Source organism: Crocodylus porosus, unplaced genomic scaffold (genome assembly GCF_001723895.1).
Source record: "Crocodylus porosus isolate Cpor-Errol unplaced genomic scaffold, CroPor_comp1, whole genome shotgun sequence".
Lineage (NCBI taxonomy): Eukaryota > Metazoa > Chordata > Crocodylia > Crocodylidae > Crocodylus > Crocodylus porosus.
This window is the reverse complement of record NW_017728912.1, coordinates 36,999,689-37,025,409: the sequence shown is the minus strand read 5'-3', so window position 1 is coordinate 37,025,409 and position 25,721 is coordinate 36,999,689. Positions and strand designations below refer to the sequence as shown.

General features: G+C 44.1%; 2 protein-coding genes across 4 annotated transcripts in view; both read right to left on the bottom strand.

Annotated features, from left to right (window-relative positions):
* The window catches only part of LOC109309310, a 148,183-nt gene that overhangs the window by 43,866 nt on the left and 78,596 nt on the right, over nucleotides 1–25,721 (bottom strand). Inside the window, 8 exon segments of the mRNA XM_019533974.1 lie at nucleotides 75–281; nucleotides 2,363–2,492; nucleotides 3,538–3,607; nucleotides 3,610–3,625; nucleotides 5,089–5,221; nucleotides 5,892–6,106; nucleotides 7,701–7,833; nucleotides 8,826–8,886. Coding sequence (XP_019389519.1) covers nucleotides 75–281; nucleotides 2,363–2,492; nucleotides 3,538–3,607; nucleotides 3,610–3,625; nucleotides 5,089–5,221; nucleotides 5,892–6,106; nucleotides 7,701–7,833; nucleotides 8,826–8,886 — 965 coding nt within the window.
* The window catches only part of ALB (albumin), a 36,705-nt gene continuing 28,150 nt past the window's right edge, over nucleotides 17,167–25,721 (bottom strand). For all 3 annotated transcript variants that reach the window (XM_019534282.1, XM_019534284.1, XM_019534283.1), the window contains 5 exons: nucleotides 22,450–22,547; nucleotides 21,957–22,095; nucleotides 20,804–21,027; nucleotides 19,691–19,823; nucleotides 17,167–18,348 (listed from right to left, as the gene is read on the bottom strand). In XM_019534282.1, coding sequence (XP_019389827.1) covers nucleotides 18,292–18,348; nucleotides 19,691–19,823; nucleotides 20,804–21,027; nucleotides 21,957–22,095; nucleotides 22,450–22,547 — 651 coding nt within the window. In that variant the 3' untranslated portion in view covers nucleotides 17,167–18,291. The remainder of the gene's footprint in view (nucleotides 18,349–19,690; nucleotides 19,824–20,803; nucleotides 21,028–21,956; nucleotides 22,096–22,449; nucleotides 22,548–25,721) is intronic.

The following is a 25,721-nucleotide window of genomic DNA, read 5'->3' as shown; positions in this document are numbered from 1 at the left end:
GGGCAGGGGGCTGGACTCGATGATCTCCCGAGGTCCCTTCCAGCCCTAATGTCTATGAAATCTATGAAATCTATGAACTTTTTGTGCTCTTCCTCAAAGTGTTTGCACACGTCTGGATCTTGTATGTATTTCTCAGCTATTGGAGGCAAGTCTGTAGGTTTGTCATGAAATTCTGCTTGAACAACACACTGACACTTCTCCACCAGGGGTTTCTCACAGCATTCTCTGATTTTACTAGAGAAGACCTCTTGGTTGGAACAGATATGTTCCACAATTTGTGTCTGCAAAAGGTAGAATATAACACCAGTTAAAAGGCATTTCGGCTATTCTTTTTCTTACCCTTTCAAGGCTCAATTTAGCACTGCTCCTACCACTTTTCTAAGAAAATGTGTGACTCCCTAGAGATGTTTTTCAGGAGGCAGAAATCAGTAAAGCACAGCCTAGAGTTGATAGAGCACCAGCCATACTCCCAGCTTTGGACCCTAGGGTCTACTGGAACAATGACATTCCTGCAACACTGAATGACTCAGCTTGCGGGAGGCTATCCTATCCCTTAGTCTTTGGAAGTTAATGGGGTGGGTGAAGAGATTCAGCAATCTTCAAGTCTCCTTTACCCTGCCAACCTATGCTGTTCAATGTAGGATGTGTCAACTACCACTACATGGTCTAGTCCTGGATGCTACTGGCTTGTGGGTCTGCAAGGTACACACCAGTCCACATAGACAGGCATTTTACAATAAATCATAGAGTGCACACTAATGACTGGTACTGCACTCCTTGCCAAGGTGAACTGCCCTGTAAAGCTGAAAAGCACTTATTGCAAGAGTATTGTTAAACTGGTGCTGGCAGATCCCTTCAAAATTTGGTCTAAAAAAGTATGCTTTGACTCTCCCTCATGACCCAGAAATAATGCTCTGAACCTCCTCCCTTCCCGTCTTCATGACTGAATCTAAAGTGCAGCACTGTACAGAGAGGGCAGGGGCAAGAGTTTTCTGCTACTGCAGTGATTCTCAATACGTTTAGACTCAAGGCATTCCTTGTTAGGCTCAAGGCATCCCTCCATAACTTGTGTGTATTGAGCAGCATCCCATCAAAAAATAATATATTTATTACACTGCTTATCTCCTTGCAGAGGGACTGGACAATGCCTCAGCCTGCTCTTATCTGTTTATCTCCTCATACCTGCCCTTTTTGTTCACATTATGTGGCATACTTCAAAAGATCTTGCAGCTTCCTGTTGAGAGTCACTGGGCTACTGGCTTCCTTGAACCTCCCAGTGTACTGCAGCATCTCAAGATGCATCATCTGTTTCCCTAGATTTGATGTGCAGATTTGAGCTTGACAAGGTCCAACAGGCGGCTTTTAGTCAAAGTGATACCTTCTGTCTAAGGATTACAACCAGAGCCAGTAGAACAATGACTCATTTGAAATTATGAGGGGACTCCACTTATACTAGATATGGGCATTTGCAGATGACACTTTAAAGTAGGTTTAAAGTGGGTTAAATGCCTGTTGCACTGCTTTAGTAGCACTACTGTTTGCACATTCAGTGGTGTATTGAGTGTTAATTCCAGCCGCTGTAGCACATTCAATGGTGTAATGCACCTTAAATGACTTTGGGATGTAGCAATTTACTTTGGGGCACTGCAAAGTAAAACACCTCCAAGGAGTTTTAGCTTCCTACCCTACAGCCACAGAGGCAAGCACCAGGCTCCGTGAGGCTCAGGGGCTGTACAGGCAGCCCATGCAGGCAGCCCAACAGCAGCCCGGGAAGGCAGGCTCTGCAGAAATAAAAAAAAAAAAGCAGTGAGCCTGAACATTTTTTTTTTGTCCCCCAGAGCTTGCCTGCCTGCCTGGGCTGTGCAGGGGCCCAGTGCTTCCTTCTGCAGCTGTGGTGCCCCTCGGGTGCCTGGCTGCCCGAGCCTGGTGCCTGCGGGTGGGTGCCACCTGGGGGAGGGGCCCCCGCTGCCATGGAGGGAAGCACCAGACCACTCCCCACACACCTACAGCTCAGGGACCGCTCTGCCTGCCAGCAACTTGCGCTCCCCTACCCACCACTGGAGAGGCAGGTAAGGCTTGGGGTCTGACATGAGTGTATACAACACAGGGGTTTACTTTGCCTTAAATTGAAGCAGTATTTTTAAAAAACCACCACTTCAGTTTAGGGAGAATTAAACCCCCATGTCATATACAACCCACCTAAGGATCTAGCCCTGAACCTATAAGAGCTAAGGATGTAGGCACTCAGTCCTGGAATGTGAAGATAAAGAGCCATAAGTAAATAGGCAATAAGAGATAGCATCCATCCCAGTTCTTTGACTATGTCAATGCTTTGAAAAAATAAATAAATAAAGGAACCTACTCGGTCATCCATGCACTCCACCATGTCACCATCACAACATTCCTTGTGTTCATCAGAAATATCCTCCGCTGTTTTGCAAATCTCTGCAAATGGAGCCTTTGGATATTTTTGGCTAATCGAAGCAAGAGTGCTGAAGAAACAGATAAAATTCAGAAACACCTCTGTCTGATGTAAAGCTCAACATTGAAAACAAAAGTTGCAAATCACTGAAACTGAGGTTGCTCTAAATTATGGGGCTTTGACAATTTTTTTTGTATTTAGCAGCTTTAAATTGAGGTTACCAGTCTCTCTCAAACATGCTGTAGATAAAACTCAACTTGCTAGCCTTGTTGTAGGGGTCACTGAAAGAAATCAGTCTTGTGTTTACACAGGAGGTCAGACTAAATCGGCAGAAAGACCTCATTGGAACCTAACAGCATTAAAATTGAGAGACTGTTCTCCAATGCATAGCATGCTCATGGATTCCAGGTTTAGAGTCTGGGTTTGTTTAACTGTTCCCAAAAGTGCCCAACTTCATATTCATATTATAAAAGGCATTTTCTCTGCAATTTCTTAGTTGGTCTAATAAAAGTGTCATCTCTGAACCAAGAGTTCTAGAGTTTTGCATTTCTTTTTGTCTCAGACCAACACGGCTACCAATTACACCCCCAACCTCATATTTTTGAGTTATCACATGTAAGATTCACATGTAAGACAAATTTGACAATATATGCATGGAACACAAAGTATCTGATTCTGAGGCAAATCATGCAATCTTACATAAGGCCACAGCTGCCACGAAGCAAGTTGTACTCTAAAGCTGTTTGTTTTTTCCAGGTAATGAGCTTTCCATTAACAATCCCTGTCAGCAAAGAATATGCACTTTCCCCCTTTGCTGTCTACAAAAACTAAGCTGCAATTCTATTACATACTGAAGTAAATAGGTCTTGTGTTCAGACAGCACTGCAAGAACAGGCCCAGATTTGGCAAAAGACTATTCTGGTTTCATCTTTATGCAAAGTAAGGACTAGCTTCTGGAATTGAAATTCTTCCAAGATTATTATGAGGGTGATCCTCAAACCCAGTAAGTGCAAGGGAGTTACACGGATACATCAGAGAAAGGCATCAGAAGTGAATATTTAAGATTTTAGAACAACCAGTTTATTTTGTTGTAAAATAGTGGCAAGGACACTTACTCTGCCTTGAAAATTCTCTCTCCAAACGTCTTCAAGATTCTACAATTATATGTGTGTATCTTATCAATTCGTCCTTTAGGGCAGTGACCTGGCATGGAAGAAACAACTTGTGAGATGAAGTGGTCACACTTAATGGAAGAACTTAGAAACACCTAAAGCTTTTTCCTGATTACATGTTGAGAGAACAAGCACCAACATTTCTTATATAAACTGCTGGATTGTAAATGGCTAGCTGTTGGCATATATGTCTGTGTGCAAACACTCTCTCTCACTTTCTCTCAGAGTTGCACCTTGCACTGCAACTAAGTATTCCTAATGTTTTCAATCAAATTACACATCCCTAAACTTTTAGGGAATCAGGTGAATCTGTCTTACACCCAGACAATCAAACTGAAGCCACCGGGGCCTGGGTACAAATGAAGACACAACCTAGCCCATAACATTCAAAATATAGAAAAGCCTAGAGAGTAATTTTTACCAGAAACCCTATGCAGAGAGACATTTTTTTGCTGGTCTACACCAAGCAAATTTTTTGCTGATTGTCCATGCACACTCAGTACAAACAGAGCGGAACCAGGCCTTTACCCATTACCTGGTTCCTCCCACCCACTCCCTGTTCACCAGCTTGAGGCAGGTGGTAATAGGATCACAGTTCCTGTTGACTTCTGCATGCCTGGACCAGAGTTGCGGAGATGACTTCCCAGGATGTAAAGGAATATTTATTTCTTTTGCACGTGTGCACTGACAAGGTTCCCTGCTATCTTACCCTAGATGATTACTCCAGGACCTTTCCCTTGCTACTTCTGAGCAATGCTAATAACTGGAAGACAAAACAGGCTCAAAAAGGGACATAAAACTATGGAGGGGTTTTTGTGTTTTTGTTTGGGGGGGTTGTAGAAAATAAATCCCTTTTTCATGAGAAATGTCGTGTGAAATTAGTAGAATGTGAAATTCCTTTAACTATTTTTGCAGCCTAGTCTGTTGCAACTTGCCATTTCAATTAAATAGTTTTCTGTGAAAGATCACGTGCATGTTAATACAAGACTCCATTTGTAGTATGACAAACTTTCACACAAATAATAAAAATTGTCATCTACCACAAATTGTAATGTTGCACTGAAATCAAAGTACTTTCTGAAAAATTCAGAAATAATGACAGTTCTGGGCAATGAGATAGCTTGGAAAAACCTTGCAAGGGTTTTCACAATAGTATGTAAAGATTTTCCTTGTCATTTTTATACACCACTAACTTCATTCCCAGTGATCTGTCATTCATGTTCACGGCTCAAAAAAGAGCCTAACGAGTATGAGTACTATGCAAGAATTGTGAGAGTGATCAGGAAGGCTTTTGTTTTAATTTTGTTTTAATTCCAAGCTTCCAAGAAGGTATCGAAAACAACTATGACAGAAAGAAACTTAAATACTCATAAAGAAGCTGACAGTTTTTTCTTACACCTAAATTTGTAAAACAAACAATTCTGTAGGTCAGAAGGTAAATGTTAGTGTATAAGCCATATACCACTTGGTGTTTTACATGGAAAATCTGAATACCTTTTCATCCAAACAAGCACCAATGTCAGTTCTTGCACAACAGGTTTCAACTGCATGCTCATAGTCAATAGATAAGGCAAGAATTGTAGGGGCATAAACAAAAGGAAGTCTTCTTGCAACCCTGTAGATGTAGCTGTAATTAAGGGAACATACAAACACACATATTTCAGCAAAAAAAAAGTATCAAATCTATAGAAGTCATTTTTGAGACAACTATTTTTAGAAAACAAAACTTTCCTTGTGGCATGCCAACCAATGATACATGGATTGTATCCAACCATGTCCTAAGTAGGATTAACTAATGACTGACATGGAGCAAATTTCTTTCTTTTTTTTCAGCCACTCAATTCATTGTGGATTGTTTTTGTCTTATTGTTTTCAGTAATAAAATGGAAGAAGAGGGGGAAGGGGAGGAGGGCAGGGTGAAAGAATAGGCAGTGGGAAAACAAAACTAGAACAATTATTGGGTAAGTTTCCTTTTTTGCCCTAAAGTCAAAATTTCTGGACACATTTCCACAAATATGTGTATCTGAAGAAATGTAATTTTTCACTTGAAAAACATTCCAAAAGGGAAAAAAATCCTAGAATTGAATGAAGATTTTCATCAGAAGTTCAACTTTTGAAGGAGTTTGACCAGATGCTTATTCAAACATCTGCACAAGTAATAGACTGTTTGTAACATGCATGTACAACTATTTCCAAGTTAATTGGAGGCAAATGTTTTACCGTGTGATCCTGTGCATCAGAATATCTCATGTACCTTGCTGAATATCTCTATATCAAGTAAAATTCAGTGTTCTTACTGTCCCAGGAATGACTTCTTGTCCTCATGAAATTCTCTGCATACTGCCTCAGGTTCTGGTTTTTCATATGGTTTAATGAATGTTGGGTAGGCTGTTCTGAATGACAGAAAGCACTGGTTTCTTTCAGGGTCAGCTTTAGTGCAACAGTCAGCCATCTCCCCATATGAATCATGAAGCGTTTGTATTTGGCAGATCTCATCCAAGAAAATAGCAGGCTAAAGTGAGAGGGGTAGAATACATACATTGCCGAGGGTCAGCATTAAGGTTGCTTATGGAAAACGTGATGTACATCTTCGTTTTGAAAACTCATTTAAGTTTCTTTAACAGAAGATACAGCTGAACATACTCTATGACTTTTTCAATAAAAATTGTCATAGATCCATGACTGAAAACATGCTGCAGCAGAGGAGGGTAGACGCGCACACAGACACAGACACAGATACACACAAGCAGCCACAGCCTGCACGCTGCATGTAGAGCAGGGCCACACCAGTAAGTCTGTGGAGAGGGAGGGAGGCAGAGAGAAGGAAAGGGTGGCAGGGGGGAGGGAAGGGATGAGGGGGCAAATTGAGGCCCACACAGTGAGGGAGGGAGTGAGGCAGGGGCTGGGGTGAATGGGACCCAGAGCCAGGGCAGATCATGGGACAGAGCTGTGGGTGACTCATCCAGGTGTGCAGGGAGGGGTGGGGGCGGCTCCCCACCACTGGGTGCATCCCTGAGGGAGGCATGTGAGCACATGCCCCTCAGATTTTCATGCGAGGTGAGGGTGGGCTGCCTGCTGCAGACCAGGGCTCTGCACTCTGCTGCCTTTGCCACACGCACACCCACATCCCCCCACACCTTCACAAATTCCCTCCTACAGGTGTGCCACAACCATACAAAGTACCTGCATAATTTTGCATAATTCTGAGTTTTTCTGTGCATAATGTTTGAGTTTTTACTTGTGTAATTAAAATCGTGATTAATTGTAACTATTTTTTTAATTGCACAACGAATCACAATCACATTTTTTAATCGTTTGACAGATCTAATGGCTCTATTACCTTGTTGATCACTTCGGTTCCTTATGATCAGAAAGCATTGGCTAGCATTTTAACTTGGATTGACATCTCTGAGATTTGGTAGTAGAGCTAAAAGTTGTAACTTGGACCAGTGGGCACATTTACATGAGATGTTACTGTGCAGTAGCAACAAGCTCATTGCTACCACACAGTAGGGGTGGTGGGCACTAGCCATGACAGTGATGGTACTGCACAGCAGTATTCTAGTATTATTATAGTACTATGCTGTGTATAATACTATACACGGTAGTATAAAAAAAGAACCGTGCAGGGATGGTAATGCACAGTAGTGCTGGTTACTGTGCAGTCATTTAGTACTTGATTAAGCAAGTACTAAATAACTGCACAGTAACAACTGTGCAGTCTGCCACCCATGTAGACAGGGCCAGTGTTTCCTTCTAGCAAGCACTATGCTTGACATGATGACATCCATTTCTAGGCTTTTAAATATCTTCAAATATCTGGCCTCTGGTGACTCAGGAGTTTATATCCCAGAGGAAGTCAGTGGGACATAAGCTACTGAGTCATGAAGGTTTGAAATACTCCATTCTTACATAGGATAAGCCTGTTATTTTAGAATATACACCCTGCCAAGTATCTTATTGGTAATATCAAAAAAGAAAGCTTTAAACAGATCACAGTATTCATTACAGTATTACAGTATTATTTTAACAACTCACTGCTGTATCATGCTGCTGTGTTTGCAGTGCAAATAGAGAAGAAACAGAACCACAGATGTTTTGCCTACCACTGATTTTGTGCATCCCGGTGCATCCTCATTGGCAACACAGGTATGTGCAAGATCGACAACAACCTTCACCAGTTTATTTAAGGATTCATAGGAGCACTTCTGGAGGTACTGAGCAAATGTGATCAGGGCACTGAAATATAAGGCAAAGTTTTAAAGGTGAATTTTTTTTTTAAAAACAGCCCCTTTCTTCACATGCAAGGTTGAATTCAGAGAATTTGCTTCAATCCATGGCAACGAAACCTGAGAGAGGACCGCTGATTAAAATTCTCTGAATAAAGTTGGTGGGGACCAAATATTCTGAGGGTCTTCGGTACAGGTGCACACAATTTTCTGTGGACAATCCTAAGAATGTGAGAGCAAGACTGTGCATCCAAATGACTTTCATGTATAAGCTGAGTAACCCTAAACTCATAATATCACAATCTACATCCATTTTAGTTCCTTCCCCCTCAATTCATGTGTGTATTGTTTTGTGTTTTAAGCCTCATCTCCATATCAATAACCTTACATGGAGTAAAAGCAGGTTCAGTTGGGTTTTAATTATCTGTGTGTTTCCTGTTTCTTGTAACCAGGGCACTTGCAAGTGTCATAAATTATTATTGCCATTAATAAAATTAATTGATAATAGAAAGTTGCTCCCCAAAAAGGTTTCTGAGGTGGTTTTTGCCTGTCTCTTTTCATCTTCACCTGCCACCGCCTCCCCCCTTGCCCATAAAGAACCACTGGTCTAGCTGATCTATGCCTGTAGAGGCCAATGAGTTTCACTATGTGTCCTGCATTACGTGTCCTTCCACACATTAGCGGTTAGTAAATCCTCTGAACTGCAAGGCCTGATATGCCTGGGGGGTGGGGTATGTACAGGTTCAGACTCGTACCAGGAACACACTGGTGAGTGATATTTCTACTAGCCCAGTCATCAGGAAAGTGGCCTTACTTGTGAATGCTTCAGGATGCTAGGAAGCTGCAAATATATTTTGTCTGGCTTGATATTTAGAAGGCTATTGCTTCAGTCGTTTTCCCTGTTTTTGTGGCTATATTTATTTTATCATTGCTTATCACATTTTCCACATCAAAACATGTACAACATCAACATTACAAATTATAATTCATGTAGTCTCTTACACTGATTCAAAATTCTCTTCCTTTAAGTTGTTGAAACGGTGGGCTCTCTCGCTTTTGTGTTCTGGGGAACAAAGACAAGAACAAGGTTCACACTTACATATCCCACGTGTTTGGAATCCTGCCCCTCTGGCAAAGATGTTTGGAGCCCATGGGGTTGGGATTTGCAACTCCATTTGAGTTGGAGAGTTTCAATTGACTGCAAAGGGGGCAGGCATAGGGCATGGGCACACAGGTTACTGTGAAGTACACTGGCATGCAAACTAAAATCACCTTGGCAATTCCACAGCACCTACTTATGTGCACACTGTTTACTCTACAGCAAATGTGAAGTAGCTTATCCATTTTCACAGAGATGTGAGCTACCTTCTATTTACTGTGGAGAAAAAGGATGCACATGGGCATTTGCTCATTGAGTAGCTATCACACCTCAAAAATGTACCCTAACTGAATGGACTGTATACCCATACATACCTTAAAAACAATGCAAAAAATTTAATCTGTTTACTACTAATTAGCCTGGCCAAAACACAGGCTAAGAAAATAAACTTTGTATATAGTTTCTGGTTTATAGCTTATAGTAAATAAAACCTGGTATGTTTCTGATTTAACAGTTTATTGCCTGTGTGGATTCCCATTTAAGTTACAAGAAAAAGTGTAGTATCTCAAATATTCCTCTCTATTGGGAAATGTGGCCTTTGGGTTATAGCCACTATTGTCAGTATTAGACAAGGAGAAGAGATAGTCACCATTTGATTTTTAAAGAATGTTGTTGGAAGGTTTTCATTCAAATTCAAGAGTCCAGTTGCTCTGAATTCCTAGTTCACTGTATGCAAATCACAGGTTTTCTTTGGGAGAGGCAGGCATCAGATAAACTTTTATATTTGGCATGCTTGTACTTCCAGTTATACAATGTTGCTGCTCTGGAAGCATCCCACAAACTGCTGCAGTGTGCGTGGTTGGGAAATTTTAACCCGGCACTACAATGCAACCATCTTTGCAATATGCACTCCATTCTTCCCTAGGAGACCATTTACACAAGTCACTTTATTGTGAAGTAGTGTAGTTTACTGCACAGTAAGCATGTACATCTACATATACATGCTTACTGTGCAGTAAACCACACTAATTATGAGTAAATTTGCTGAAATGCAAGTACCAAATTTACTTATGATTACCAACTGCGCAATAGCGCTTACATAGACACCTGACTGAGAGGAAATCTGTTCCCACTCAGCCAGCCCCCTAGAGGCAGGAGATTGCTCCCTGTCCCTGGGAGCTGCAAGCTGCCAGGTCAGGCTCTGCCACTGAAGCCCAGGCAGGGACTATGCCTCCCTGGCCCAGCACAAAGAAGCTCCAAGCCCCCTGCTCCAAGATCACGATTGGGGAGTGCGGGTTGGGAGATTCTTATCTTCCAGCCCCCGCTTTGCCATTGTGATTGGGTACTGTGGGGCTAGGGAATCCTTATCTCCCAGCCCAAACTCCGTGGTGGTGTGGCTTGGGTTGGGAGATGAGGATCTCCCAGCACTGGCCCCACTCTCATGGAGTTGGCACTGGGAGCTCCCTGCTGGCGGGGGCTAGGGAACCTGTTCCCCTCCCAGGTCCATGATCACAATGCTGGGTGGGGAATGGTTTGGGAAGCCTATTACCCGCTCAGCTCCATGAGCATGGAGCTGGTCCCCATCCAGCTCCGCACTCATGAAGCTAAGCAGGGATCAACCTCACTAGCCCATTCCCCACCCAGCTCCACACTCACAGAGCAAAGCAGGCAACAAGCGCCCTAGCCTGTTCCCCACACAGCTCTCTGCTTGTGGAGCTGAGTGAGGAACAAGCTCCCCAACCTTTTCCCCACCCAGCTCTGCAATTGCAGAGCTGATCAGGGAACAGTCTCTCCAGCCCCCACCCTTGTGCAATTGCAGAGTTGGGTCTAGGAACTGTCCTGGTCAGGGGCAGGCCCCAGCCTCTCACCCAAGAAGTGCAGGGCTTGGAAAGAGCTGCAGGGGTGGGGCAGATCCCAGCCCCTGCCCTAAGCCACCAGTGGAGCAGCTAGTAACAAACCCCTGGCTAGGCAGGGAATCACTGCCCAGCTGGGACCTTGCTGCTAGCTGCCTCACTGGCAGATCGGGGCAGGGGGCTAGGACCTACCCCTGCCCTGCAACTCTTTCGAAGTCCCCTGCCCTGATCAGGGAGCCAGGGATGGGAACTCCCTGCTGCCAGGGCAGGGGGACATTCTCCCTGCCCCAGCAGCAGGCAGCCCCTCAGGGGCAGGGAGCAGTGTCTCAGCCCTGGCCAGGAGACAGCTGTGTCCTGGCCCAGTGCTCCATGCCAGCCCCTGGGCTAGCACCCAGAAGGAGCCTCGAGCTCCCCATGGTGGTGGCAGGGGCCCATTAAAGGGCCTCCAGAAATGAGAGGAGTTTGCTGCTCTTAGGAGCAAATCTGCCCCCACTTCCTTACATATGTAGACGCCTGCCTGGGAGCATTTAGTCTTAAGTAGTTTACTCATAAGTAAACTGCTCCCAGATTTTATGCATGTGTAGACACACCCTAGGAGGACCAGTTATGTTTCTGGAAGTGAAGAATAACCCCCACTCCCTCCACCCCCCAACTGAAGCTAATGAAGAAAACTTGGGGAGGCAGCACACAATTATTTAGCTGGTTGGATAATGAGTGGGAATCACACTGAAAAGTTCAGCAGAAAGAAAATATTAGTATGTTTATATCATTTTAAGCAGATAGTTTTCAAGGTACTCCACCTCTGGAGAAAAAACCCACATCATACTTGTAGGTTATGCAGTGCCACACTCAGTAGCACCACAACTGAAAGAGACTTGGGGGTCATGATTGACCACAAGATGAACATGAGCACCAATGCAATGCCACAGCCAGCAAAGCAAACTTTGGCTTGCATCTATGGATGCATCTCAAGCAAGACCCAAGAAGTGATTCTCCCACTTCCAGAGGGAAGATCTCTGCAGCAAGACAGCTGTAGCAAGATCTCTGCAGCAAAAGGTGACTGGCTTTGATCCTGCTACATCTAGAAGCAGCAAGTAAGGAGCTGAGGGCTGGCAGAGGACTAGGACTGAGGATGGATACGGGTTTTGGTATGCAGCCAGTGAGCTAAGAGTTTTTTAGTTTTAACCAGAGTGTTTATGTTTTTGCTTGATTCACCGGCAGTTTGGGTGGGAACTATCGGGAGGGAGGAGATCCCAGTAGTGCCCTAGTATGGCAGAAACAAGATCAAGGAACCCAGTGGCCTAACAGGGCAGAGGTGGGGCCAAGGGGCACACAGCCCAAGAAGGTGAGCGAAGGAAGGCCTAAGCCAGGAGTGCTAAGCCCAGAGCCCAACAGAAGTGAGACCATGGGCCAGGGGCCTGAAGCCCAAAATGGCAAAACCAGGGCCTGAAAGGGCAAGACTAGGGCTGGACCCCAGAAGCCAAGTCAAGCTGCAGCACCTACATAGGTGGTAGGAGGAGAATGTTTGACAGGATGCAGAAAAAAATGAAACTGAGGAGACTTAAGCTCTACCACTTCAGGCACTGGTTGCCTTCTGATGGGCTCTGACCAGACTATATGAAAGAGTATCGACAGAGTCAGTGATTCATAGTGATGGCCAAATTATTAATGATGCCATTAGTACAGGTAGCCGCTGCCTGTGTTTACAGTTATATTGAAGTCATCCCTAAAGAAAAAAATGTCCACCACTCTCTGGTACAGGAGGGTAGATATTGCACTGTTTGGAAAAGGCAGTGAACCGTTAGAGCAAAGATTGCAAGGAACTGTGGAAACCCTGCAAATAGTCGGAAAGTGGGACATTGGAAGCAGGAGGAAAATTGGGGGAGGCAAGAGGATATAGACTGAGGAAAGAAAGAGGGGAGCAGGTACAAAGGATGGTGATGGGGTAGCGGTTGCAGGGAAGCAGTTAACAGCTCCTTACTTATGGCAGTAAAAGGGAAGGGTCTTCCACCCCACAGCAACCAGGAGAGGCAATGGTGATGACTCACGAGACTTACCTGAGAAATTATGGGATTCAGCACCTGTAGGAGGAGTTTCTGTGCAGGAGATGGTACAAGACATTGCTCTTTGCACTGCTAGGCAGGTGGGCACAGTTCTGGGCAGGAGTTCTAGCCCAGACCTAGGAACAAAGCATCCCTGCTGTCATGTCATTTCCCTTCAACTTGAAACAGGTGGCAAAAAAAGCCCCAAGGCTGCAAGGAGTCAGGAAAGAGAGTGTGTTGGGGAAGTGCCACTGGGGTCTCATGGAGAAAAGAAGTCTTGAGCTGTGGGTGAGTAGCATAATGAGTAAAAAAAAAAATGCTTGATAAATTTACATAATTAGGTTTTTTATAATTATTTATTCATGTTTCTGTATTTTCCATCCGCTGCCTAAATATGTAATAGTCAGATTGATGCAAACAAGATATATATTTCTGATGTTTCCAATGATGTGGAATATAATCTTTTCCAAAACTAAGTAAGGTTTTAAATTTGATTCCTGCACTAATATAAAGCAGCTGTCCTTGGGACAGCATATTCCAGTTGTCAGCAAAATGGTAGGTGCTGTAAATCTTACCCATAAAGATCTTGGCAGGCCACATAAACCTTTACTGAACAACTATTGGAAAACTTGATACTTTGGGAGAGGATTCTGCATTTCTTGAAAGTTCATTGCTCCTTTTCTATCTGCATTTGCTCCCCTTACAGGTATTATAAATTGGACTTAACAAAGACAATGGGAATGTGGAGAGTCAAGATAGTAATAGGAAATATAGAATATTTTTTCATAAACTCCAGTAGTGGGGGGCACTTTAAGTAGAGTGACTCTTAGAGCATTCCCTGTATCAATGTCCCCATGCTTCAAAATGGCTTTAGATAAAGTGCCTCCACCGCCATTTTGAACTGTGGGGATGCTGATACACAATATGCAGAGACTGGCCAGAGTGTGGTTATTACTTGATTAGTTGAGTCTGCTCAATTAGTTGAGTCTGCTCTTACATGCTGTAATTACAGCACATCGGAGAAGCCTCCCGGCTCATGTATAGGCACCCATAGAGAAGTTTCCTCTTCGGCACAAACAAAGGCTAAGTGGAGGCTTCTACTGAGCCACCAAGAAGAGAGGTGCATTTGTCTGCATATTATAAATACAGCTTTTGAACCTGTTATCACCCAGCACTAAAGGCCATTTACCTAGGGAAAGGTTGTGTAATATTAATCTCTGGACCCAATAAGTCAGCAGATATTGGCATAGGAGATATTGTAATTATAAATAAATTATTAAAAGGACAAATATAGTGACCTGCATGGAGACTGGAGAAAAGAGGGCAGGGGAGGAAGCACCATACAAGGACATGGCTGGCATCCTTGCTGTCAATTGCTGCTCCTCTGCAAAATGTTCTCTGAATAGAGGTCTTGGCATGTTTGGAGAAACATGGAGTCCTCTTGTTTCACCACTCAGCATTTCGTGTAAATTCAAAAAGAGGTTGGATGAACACCTGTCTGAGGTCATGTGATCCCAGCGTGTGCTCCAACCAGTGGTGGGGGGGTTAGACTAGATGATCTATTCAGGTCCCTTCTGACCCCTAGCTACTATGAAACTATGAGTAAATTGCTCCCACATCAAATGCATGTATAGACACACCCAAGGCCTACTAAAGCTATTACAATGCAAACTAAATATTCAAAATTAATCTAAAGGTCTACAACATGAAATGGCTGGCATCATGGGCTAGGAAGCAAGCAAATGCAATATAATAGCAAAAAGCAACCATTCTTATGCTTGAGGAGCTAGCAACAGTACTGTGTATACTATGGCACATCAACATCTTTTAGTAAGGCTTCTTGGGATTTTGTTTTTCTCCAAGCTTAGTAAAACCATTTGTCCAACCGAGGTCTAATTTCATACCCTAATAACTGATTTTAAAAGTTTGTGCCATACTGTCCATTTTCAAATTGCTACTCTTTATTCCTGTTGTTTAATTTTTGGGGTTCAGCTCAGTGACAGTACAGCTGCTTGAGCCTCAGCACAGGGTAGCAAGCCAGTCCATATTCAAAGTTCTGGTAGGTTGGTGTGATGGGTCATGTGAAGTCTTTGCTTTGTGTCATCACCACAGTTCTTCTCAACTTAGCAACTGAAGATAGCATGCATATGGGTACATATTATGTGCTTGCAAATTACAGTTCCACGATAGATAATCACCTCAATGGACAACACTCAGGGTCTAGGCACCTGTTCACATAAAACATTGGGAGTTTACTATGTCCAATGATACATTTTAGATTTCATTGGCATCAAGCCTTGAGTAACAGAGATTTAAATCTGAGGGCTTTGCTCATGGAAATATACATGAATCTACTTTTAAAATCTTTGATCAAATTAACTTCACCTATGACTATTTTACTATTTGCTGGCGTCTTCTACACATGGCCCTCAGATTTCTGGTGAAGAGAAAAAAATTCTGAACTTTAGACAGGGCCGGTTTTATAAACCAATAATGCTGCCCATAAGAAATACCTCAGAGCTTGTTACTGGACTTTAGTGTTAGAATTTAGATGGTGGCACAGGAGTCACTAAAATGCTTGGATAACAAAAGCTCATTCTCTGAAGAGAGCATTTATTGAGCACAGCCATTTGCAATTTCAAGCACAAGACAAAGAAACAACAGAAAAGGTTTACCTAAGACCCAACAAAATATGAAAACGCAACAACATATAATTTAGTCTAAGTCAAGACACAACACAAATTTTGCATAAATCTTAAATAGTCCCAAGGACAGAGTGTCTGCTCCTAGCCAGGCAGTCAGAAGCTTTTTCTGGGGGTCTGCAGGTCTTCTTTTCTGGTGAGAATGGTCCCACAGCTTTGCCTGTGCTTTTATGGGTGATCCACACCATTTCCCCCTCCTTGGTTGCCTTGACAGCAGTATTTCCTTCATGTCTCTTGCCCCTCACATGTCTTTCACATCCCTAGTTTTCAGGGGTTTTAACAAAGAGCCTGCTGCTCACTTTGGGTCACATCAGAGCAGGGGTGGACAGTTATTTGGGCTGGAGGGCCGCTTAGGCAGTTTTGGTGAGCTGTCACAGGCTGGGTTATCACCCCCTTCCCCGACAACAGCTCACCAAAACTCACCAAAAGTTGCTCTGCAGTGGGCCAGGTGGCTGGGAGTGAGGTGCAGGCAGGTGGGGAGCAGCACCCAGGACCAGGATGGGCATGCAGGGCTGGAGCTGGGATCACAGAGCCATGGCAGCTCAGGGCTAGGGCCCAGGCCTGGGGCAGAGCCACAATCTGCTCCCTGCATGACTCTGCAACAGGTGCTGGTACTACAGGCAGGGGTGTGTGGGGAGCAGATTATGGCTCTCTGTCAGGCCTAGGCCCCCTTGCTGTCACTGCTGAATGATCCCAAGGAGACTGGCAGAGGCCCGCATGGCCAGGCAAACAGGATGGGGCCACAGGTAAGCAGGGAGCTGCATCCAGGAGCAGAAAAGAAGAGTGAGGTCTGGGATCTAGGGGTGGCAACAGCACAGAGCTGGGGGATGGGGCAGAGCTGCAATCCATTCCCCGTGCACCCCTACCCATGGAACCAGCGCCCATCGCAGGAATGTGCAGAAAGAAGATCACAGCTCTACTCCAGGCCCCTGTGATCCTACCCCACAATCCTGGCTCCACTTATTTGTCCCACTTCTGGAGGCCACTCTCACCCACCAATGGCCCCATCCCATTCACCTGGCTGCACACACTGTCACATGGGTGACACTCCCAGTAGTGGGTGTGGGGCAGATTGGCCAGGGTGCCTGGGCAGTGGGGCTGGGGCTGGGGCTGGCAGCAGTGGCAGCTGGAAGGAGCTACTGCTGCTAGCGCTGTCAGGAAGCAAGTCTAGTCACTGTGCTGTCCCAGCTTCACTTCGTGCCCAGAGATGGGGGGACCAACTGCACATGCTACCGCCCAGACTGCCTTCTGTGTCTGGGCTGGATGGGACCATGGGACTCACACCTGACCGGAAAAAAATCCCTTAGCAGGCTAGGTTTGGTCCTTGGGCTGTTTTTTGCCCCCCTCTGCATCAGAGTGTTTAAGCAGTCTTGCCCCTCCCCTGATACCTCAGGTCATGCACTCAACACCTGTCACTTAGCTCCAAAATTAGTTAAAGGACCAAAAAGTGTTAAATATGCCATACATTTGCCAACAAACTAAAGGTTTCTAAAAAAGAGATCAGTCCTAATCCTGTTTCTTTTAGGTCAAAGCACATAAATAGCCAGCCTCTGTCTCCCTTGTTGCATGTTAAGGCTATTTATTTCTACTTTAGGTGTCTCTTGTGAAAGACACATTTAACAATTAAGCAATCAGACAGGTACAACAAATATTTTAAAGCTTTATTATTATTCAGTCTACCAGAGGATAACAGATGAATAGCTTCTGGAAAAGCCAATAGTTTTTGAAAAATGTTGAGTAACTTTTTAAATGGAATGCTAAAACCTCTTCTTGGTACCAAGAATGAAACAAAGAAGTCAAATAAAAGAATTCTGTCCTCTCCAACCAGTGGCTTAAATGCTGGAAAGAAAAAGGATTATTTTTTAATGTCATAAGGTCCATCAAAATGTGCCAAGTGGTAACAGGTTAACCATTTGTGGTGAACATGTGTAGGAGTTTGAAGTCTCTCCACATAAGTTCACTAAGAACACAGCTCAGGATTGTGCACGTAAGCTGTTACCCTGAAAAGACTTTTTGCTTATGCTTACCTTGACTTTACCCCATTTTACCCCCTACCTGCTTACCCAAAAGGGTGCATGATTACCTTTTTCAGGATTGAGACTACAAAATTATTCAGGATGCTAAGTCACAAGCTTCCTATTTCAGCTCTATAGGAGGGATATCCACATAGTTTTTCTGGCATTGCTCTAGTTCTACTTTAAAACCAGAGATCCCCAACTCAGTTATAATTACAGTTAGTTACAGTTCAGGTGAACCTGACCCAGGCTTTTTCTCTAGCCATGGTGCAGGGTGAAGATTACAATTAGGACCATTGCGGATGGATCTAGAAATAACCATTCTGTGACCACACATTGTATGGATAGCCCTCTTGCAAAACATAAACACTTCCCCAAAGTTGAATTTACCCTCCCCATGCCCCAGTGAGGTTTGGTCAGAATTCTACAGATGAATCTGGGCCCAATCCTTACATCTCAGCAGAATGGAAATCATGTAAAGTCAAAGTTAGACTTTGGGGGCTTTTGCTGATACAGCAGTAATTTGCTTCATTACAGCAGAAAGGTAAAAATACCACTTATAGGGAAGGTGCTGTTCTTCTGTCCCATTCGTGTATGCTTCCCAGCATTGCCCTGGGATCTTGGCTTATGAACAAAGACTACAGGTACTAAGATAACACAGAGGGAGGGAAAGATAGAAGAAAGGAAGGTAGCCCTACATGACCATTTCCTCCGGGGAGTTAAATGCACAGGCCATAAATAGCAGCGCACCTACCTGCTATGCTTTAGATTCTGATTTTAATGTAGCTCTACTTTTGATAATGAGGTTTGCACCCTAGGAAAAGAAAGGACAAATATTTGTGCGAGATGATCAATGGGAGCAAGTGATGCAGCGTTTAATCAGGAAGATTCTGTGTTCTCTAACTGTTGGAATCTTGTTGACACAGAAGGTCAAAACAGATGGTTCCTATTATCCTTCTCCCTTTCAAATCTATGTGCTCCTCTATGGTAAATATACTGTAGGCCATTGGTGATGCATAGGGGGTGCATGCGGGTGAGATCGGCCATGCACCCCCTGGAAGCGCCAGCCACGAAACCGGAAGTGCATTTCCAGTTTTGCCACTGGCTTGGTGATCAACAGCAGGGGGGCTGCCCCCCCCCCCAGTTGGCAGTCAGCCATGGGGGGACCCCCCCATTGGTGATCTGGTGCCCCCCCAGATTCAGGAGGCACCAATCGCCCATGCTCTAGGCCAGTGGTTTTCAAACTGCCTAAAGTCACAGAGATCTTTCATATCACTTCTTCTGCCGCAGAAACCCTACTTCTGTCCTAAATAGCTGATGCAGAGGCAGGCACCCTGGCCTGGGGATGGCAGCATACCATCTGCAGCATGCTCTGCCATTATCCTTAATCTCTTCACAGAACCCCTAATAACTAGGGTGGCCATCATAAAAGACATTCCAGTTTTCTACTGTTCTGTCCTCTGTCCTCTACTGATACAAAACCAGGAGCATTTATGTCCTCTATTTTTCTCTTGGAGAAAAAATAGAGGACATAAAGGCACCCAGTTTCGTATCAATAGCGGACAGAGGACAACCGGACTGTCCTCTATGATTGCTACCCTACTGATAACATACCATGGAACCCCAGGATTTCAAAGAGCATAGTATGAAAACCACTGCTCTAGACCATCATGTTTCTATGGAATTAGTTCATAGTCAGTTAGTTCCCTTTCTAGGTGTGTTTAATTTGACCCCCATTGTAGTATCTGGATGATAAGTAAAAAAAAATGTAGAGTAATATTGGTATTTCAGTTAATAAATGCCTAGAGGGATATTTATTTCATGCATTAATGTACTACTAACAGATAAATCCTTCACATAATGGATTAGTAATGGACATAAATGGGAATCCACCTACAGGTCTCACACCTGTTTTTCTGTTGTTCCATTTAATGTGAGGTGTCCAGGGACAGAGTATGTTTATCTCAACTTAATTTGTTCAGAATTTTTATTTTAAAATTCCTCCAGATAATTTATAGTTAAGAGACATAAACAGATATAAATAGATTTATTTTGTGGTGCCTGAACCATTTAAAATAAATATAGCTATAGATACGTTTTGCTTATGCTTTCATTGATCAAGACTAGGCCCTGTATTATGAAAAAAGAAGGGATACCTCTTCGCCAAAGCAGGTATCATGGTCTGCTGCCTTGCAGCACTTATCCACCATACCACTAAAGCCTGTGACAATTGTCTGCAGTTCTTCATCTGTCATCTTGGGCTTGTGTTTAATGAGGTTGATGAGCATTCTGGAATGAAATCAAAACAGTTAATCTGAGCTAATTTACTGGGGTCTAATATAATATTGGCTGGAGATTTGTGCCAGTCCAGGGTTTGATTGGGTTATGAGAAATGCTCAGAAATGCGTGTGTTAGTCAGGTTTGAAAAGTAATCCCTTGCTCACTATGAATCTGATCTAGGGTCCAGCTGATGGGACTCTTTCCATGGATTACAGGGAAGCCTGAATTGAGGTCCTGAATGCTGAATATGAGAAAACAATATAGAAAAGTATCAAACTAATGCTTGTGCACTATAGCATAACTGAGGAGAGGGAGGATGCAAAAATATCTGTCACTGCAGCAGCAGCTGATCGCCCTGCTGTGATTGGCACCAGGGCATCCAGCACTGTCCATACATCACGGTTGCCCTGAGCATGGAGCTGCTTTGCTAAACCTCTGCCTGCTCCATTTGCATCCCTCTGTCTGCGACTTCAGACTCAAGGCATTGTTTGTCCACTTCTCCTATTTGTCTTTAAATCTTGTCTCACCTTATCTTTAGATACAAAAGACCCTCTTTGAATGATAGAATCATATAAAATTAGAGTTGGATGGGACCTCCAGAATTCATGTAGCCAAACCCCCTCCTCAAAGCAGGACCAGCCCCAACTATGGCATCCTAGCCAAGGCTTTGTCTAGCTGGGTCTTAAAAGCCTCCAGGGATGGAGATTCCACAGCCTCTCTGATCTCTAATGATCATCCATCCCACAAGCCACATTTCTCAGGATGCTGGCAGCAAACTGGCCAACTAAGACCCTCTTCTTCCTGGTTGTCCTCTGCCATGGTCTGGCTTGGACTGAGTCACCATGCCATCCTCCTTTGCAACTGTGGAAGCTCCCAAGCCCAGGCTACCTGCAAATAATTCCTTACTGTAGCCAGTCCATCAAGCTGGTGAACTTCCATGTCAGAATATTAGTTCTAAGAAAATCTGTAGTGAATTAGAGAGGTCTCACCCAAGATGATTTTCTTGCCATATTTGAGGAGGAGCAGTGCACAATGTCTCATCAAAGTTGAACGTGTCTGGGTTGAATGGTGGGAGCACATAGTTTTCATCCACTCCTAGCTTCGTGAAGCATGGTCTCCTGTTAGCATAGGATTCATTACAGCAGCACGCAACTTGGTCATTTATCAGTGTTGCTTCCTGTTTCTTGCACATATCCTGAATCACAATGCTAAGCTGTATAGAGAAAGGAAGAACAACAAAGTAAGAGTCAAAGCCATTTCCCCTTTAATGTGAGTACAAGGTGTGGCAGTAGGGGGCACTGCTATGCCTAGCTACCCACCTCACTGTGCCAAGCCCAAGACCACACTTCTTGAGTCTCCCCAGGGGAGCCCACAGCGAGCCAGGCCCCTTCTTGGAGAACCCCCACAATCCTGGGGTAATGCTGCCACCACCAAGGCACTGGTCTCTGTTAGGGCTTTGTGCAGCCCCAGGTACACAGACCCTGCAAATCTTAGGGGTTCTTTGCCCACTGGTAAGGTTTCTGGGTGCTTGTTTTAGCCCAAAGCCTCCCAGGGTAATCTCAGGTATGACTGAGTTAGTCAATAAACAGCCAAGCTCTGCTAGGAGGAAAAACATTCTCTGTCCCCTCTCCCATCGGGCATTCACTGAGAAAAACAGCCAGTCATGCTGTAACTCAATACCTTTATTGTTCAGGGAGAAGATGGAGTGTAAGGGTGGGGTGTGGACAATGGAATATAAGAGAAAAACACCTTGAGCAAGTTCTAATAAATTGAGTCTTTTAAACATGGTCTCGGTGACCCTTCTAATATGCATCTAAAATACTTAGCCCTAACCTACTAGTGAGTTTTCAGGCATATTCACTGTAAAACATCCAGGCAGCCCCTGGAGGTACTTTGATGCTACTTTCAAAATGCCCGCCGGAGGAAGCCCAAGCTCCTCTCTCCCTTCAGGAATTTATACAGCCCAGTTGCCTAGGTAACCAGGTTGAACCAAGCAGCCGGAGAAGAACAGAGGGGTAGATGGAATGTCTCAATCCACAGACAGACAGAGGGGGATTTATTCACAGAAGGAATGCCTGTTCCTTGTTCTACAAAGAAAACCCATCTCAACAAAGACAAAGACCAAGGAAGAAATCTACTCACATATCTCTCAGCACAAGGTAGGCGACTATCTTCAGGTTTCTGACAGCACTTGACACCAACAGCTGCTATCTTCTTTGTGATTTCAAGCAATGTTTCTGTGGCTGCTTGAGGCATTTTCTTGGTGTAGCGGATAAGAACCCTGAAATCACAAGATTCCATGCTGGATGATCACTGTTGAACAAACTCTTGGCAGAAAGTCATGTAGCAAAAATAGTTGCTCCAAGTGTAAAGCAGCCTGTCTAAAGCTGTACTGCTTCTGCAAGGGGAGTAGCAGAAATAGGAGCTGTCTCTCTGCACCTTTTAATAGGGACTGTCTCTCTGAAACACTTATGAAGCTGTTTTGTCCCTACAGTGCAGTATTGGTGCTTTCTGAAGTGCCAGCTGAACACTTTTTGTGCCTTGGTTCTGGTCATCTGTCCCTGGAAATTTCACTTTTACCAAAACCCAAATATTTACTACTTATATGTGAGGGTGCTTTTCAGGAACAACATACGCTTTTTGGAATTCAAATTCTCCTCCCTTTTTAAGAAGGTCACAGTTTGTCTTTACAGTAGCCTCAGTCTCCTGGATGTGACTTTGAAGTTTCTCTTCCTGCAAGTAAATATATTTCTTGTTAACAGCACATAATGTAATCTGAGAAAGGTATACTCAGATTCCAACCCAAGCAAAAAAAGGTATGTATCCACTTTTATCTACTATTAGTTCTAAGGTATATTTATGGCCTTCACATTAATTAAGAATCCTTCCATTAATAGATCCATCCTCAGCACATCCCTAAGAGTCCTAACCACTTCAGGAAGTGCTCTCAGCATGTGTATCTTCATTACTCAGTAGTGCTTCATTGTGTCTACAGAAATGCTGCTGGAGTGTATCCTTATTTACTTAAAAATAATATAACCATATGTCCCAGATTGGCAGGAACAGTCCCAAATTTTGGATGCTGGTCCTGGCTGGCTGATGAAAATTAAACCAATCATCCCAGGTGTGGGGATTGTTAATACCTGTGAAGTAAAGAACATTGGGTCACTAACAGGCCATTGACTCCCTGCAGCGTGCAGCCTGAAGCAGCAGCGGGTGGGGGGAGAGGCAGGCAGGCAGTGCCTCAGATTTCACAGTGTCCCATATAGTCACTGTGCTTAAACAGGACCTTGTTTTCTTTCTCTCTGAATGTTCTCCTGAAGAAAATGTCACTCATACATATATTTGTAAACAGTGAACATAAGATTTGCACATATGAACTTAAACAAGTCGGTGGATTTAATCTTCTAACACCAGCAAATCTTCTTGAATTCCTTTTTTTCCCCCCCCAGAATTCCTTCAGCATTAAGTGAAATTCAGGTTTTCTGGGACTTGAAAAAATCAGTTTGGAGTTTGCTTTCAGAGGGCGCATCCATACATTCATTTACATCACATTTAATTTACAGTGCAGTAAGCAGAAATAGGCCAGCGTCTACACATGCAGGCACTGAAGTGCCTTAATCCTGTGGTCTGACTTGGGACCACAAATCAGTCCATACACACAGTTAGTCCCAAGTCAGTCCACGTGCACATTGTTACTGCGCAGTAAGGTGTCTACACATGTGTTACTGTGCAGTAACTAATCGGGCATAAATTCAATATCTGCATCATGCAAGTATCAAATTTACACCCGAATTGGCATTAGTCACCATAGTTACTACATAGTACAGGCATGCACGCGTAGATGTGTGCCCATACTGCACAGTAATTTTTGGTTAATGCACAGTAATTTAGTTTACTGCTTAGTAAATGTGACCATGTAGATGTGCCCGGAGAGACGTAAATCTCAAGGATCGAGGGAAATAAGATGATTTCATAGTATTTCAAAGGACAGAAGGGACCATTAGCTCATTTATTCTTATAGCCTATAAAGCCTGGAAAATAATATAATCACACACATGTTCTTGGTATAGTCTGTGGGAGGTTTTGCCTTCCCCTGTACCTGAGGGCAATGGTCCTCTTCCTGCTATGTCTCAAGTATATTTTAACAACCCTTGAAGCAGCAGTACATCAATCACTGTGGTTTCTCTGCTTAACTTATGGCAGATTAAGGTGTTATATCTTGTATCAGAGGCGACGCCTAAGGGTCGCACACGGGCGCATGTGCATCCCCTGCACATAGCAGTGCACCCCCTGCAAAAAGGCACCACCAACACTGTCTGTGGCACCTGCAGGCAGTCCATGGTTGCCCCTGGCTGCCACCAACACTGCTGATGGTGCCTGTGGGTGGTTGCCAACCCCTGGTTGGTGCTTGCCACCCCCACCTCCAACATTGCCAGTGATGTCTGCAAGAGCTCCCCTCCTCACCACTACCAGGCTCCCACTGCTGCGCTCCTCCAGCCACTGGAGGCACGTGCCATTCATGTCTTGAATTGTATCAAAGTTGGCTGTGTAATTTTGATAAGAGATTAGACTATGGATTTGTATAGGATGGTTTAGATAGGGATGATCCTGCCTCAGGCAGAGGTTGGACTAGATGACCTCTGGAGATCCCTTCCAACCCTTCATTTCTGTGAGTCAATAATCTGACGGTGACTTCTGTTAGCTTCTTAAGAAGTAAATGCTTTTATTTAAAGTTCAGATCCTATTTCACTTATTTGGTATATAAGTATGATCCCATTTCAGCCTGTTGACATCTCTAAAAATCAATTAATTATTTACTTTTGTGATATATAGTCATCTGAATCTTTAAGACTGAGTCCAAAAAAGCAGTGAGGAGGATCAACCAACTTTTTATATTAACATCCTTTCAGAGACTTGTGAAGGGTGGAATGGAATCACACTGTGGTATCTAAGGCCCACTTATGTGTCTAATAGGTAGAATAGGCTATGGCATGGAATGACTTCATGCCCTTGACAGAGAACATGATTGACTGAGGTGTCTCCACTGCCCAAGTCCCCTGCACTGGTAGGGAACTGATCAAATAAGAGATGTCCAGATGATCCTTCTAACATGTTGAATAGAAAAGTGAGATCCTCCAAGGAATATTATTCTGCACTGGTCCAGTCCTGCAGGGAGCAAACCAGGAAAGCCAAGGCTGCAACTGAACTCCAACTAGCTTTAGGCATAAAGGACAATAAAAAGTCCTTTTTCAGCTCTGGAAAGCCGGACAAAAAGCAAGGGCAACATTGGACCCCTGCTGAACCAGATGGGGCAACTGACAACTGACGCCCAGAAAAAAGCCAACCTATTAAATGGGTACTTTGCGTTGGTATTTCATCAGTCCCATGGGACGCCCATGCCCGCTAAGGGACAGGGAGGTCCGGGTGGGGGAGATCCCCTGCCCTCCATAAATGCTGACCTCGTGAAGAAACATCTTGAGAAGCTGGATACCTTCAAGTCAGCCAGCCCTGACAATCTACACCCGAGGGTACTTAAGGAGCTGGCGAGCATCATAGCCCCGCCCCTGGCATGGATCTTTGAAAACTCCTGGTGCTCTGGTGTAGTGCCTGAGGACTGGAAGAAGGCCAATGTGGTACCTATCTTCAAGAAAGGGAGGAAAGTGGATCCGGCTAACTATAGGCCCCTCAGCCTGACTTCTATCCCAGAGAAGATCTTAGAAAAGTTTATTAAAGAAGCCATCCCTAATAGACTGGCCCAGGCTAACATCCTAAGGGATAGCCAGCATGGGTTTTTTGCGGGTAGGTCTTGCTTGACCAATCTCTTTTCCTTCTACGACCAGGTGACCTATCACCTGGACAAGGGAGAAGAGATTGATGTCATATATCTTGACTTCAAAAAAGCCT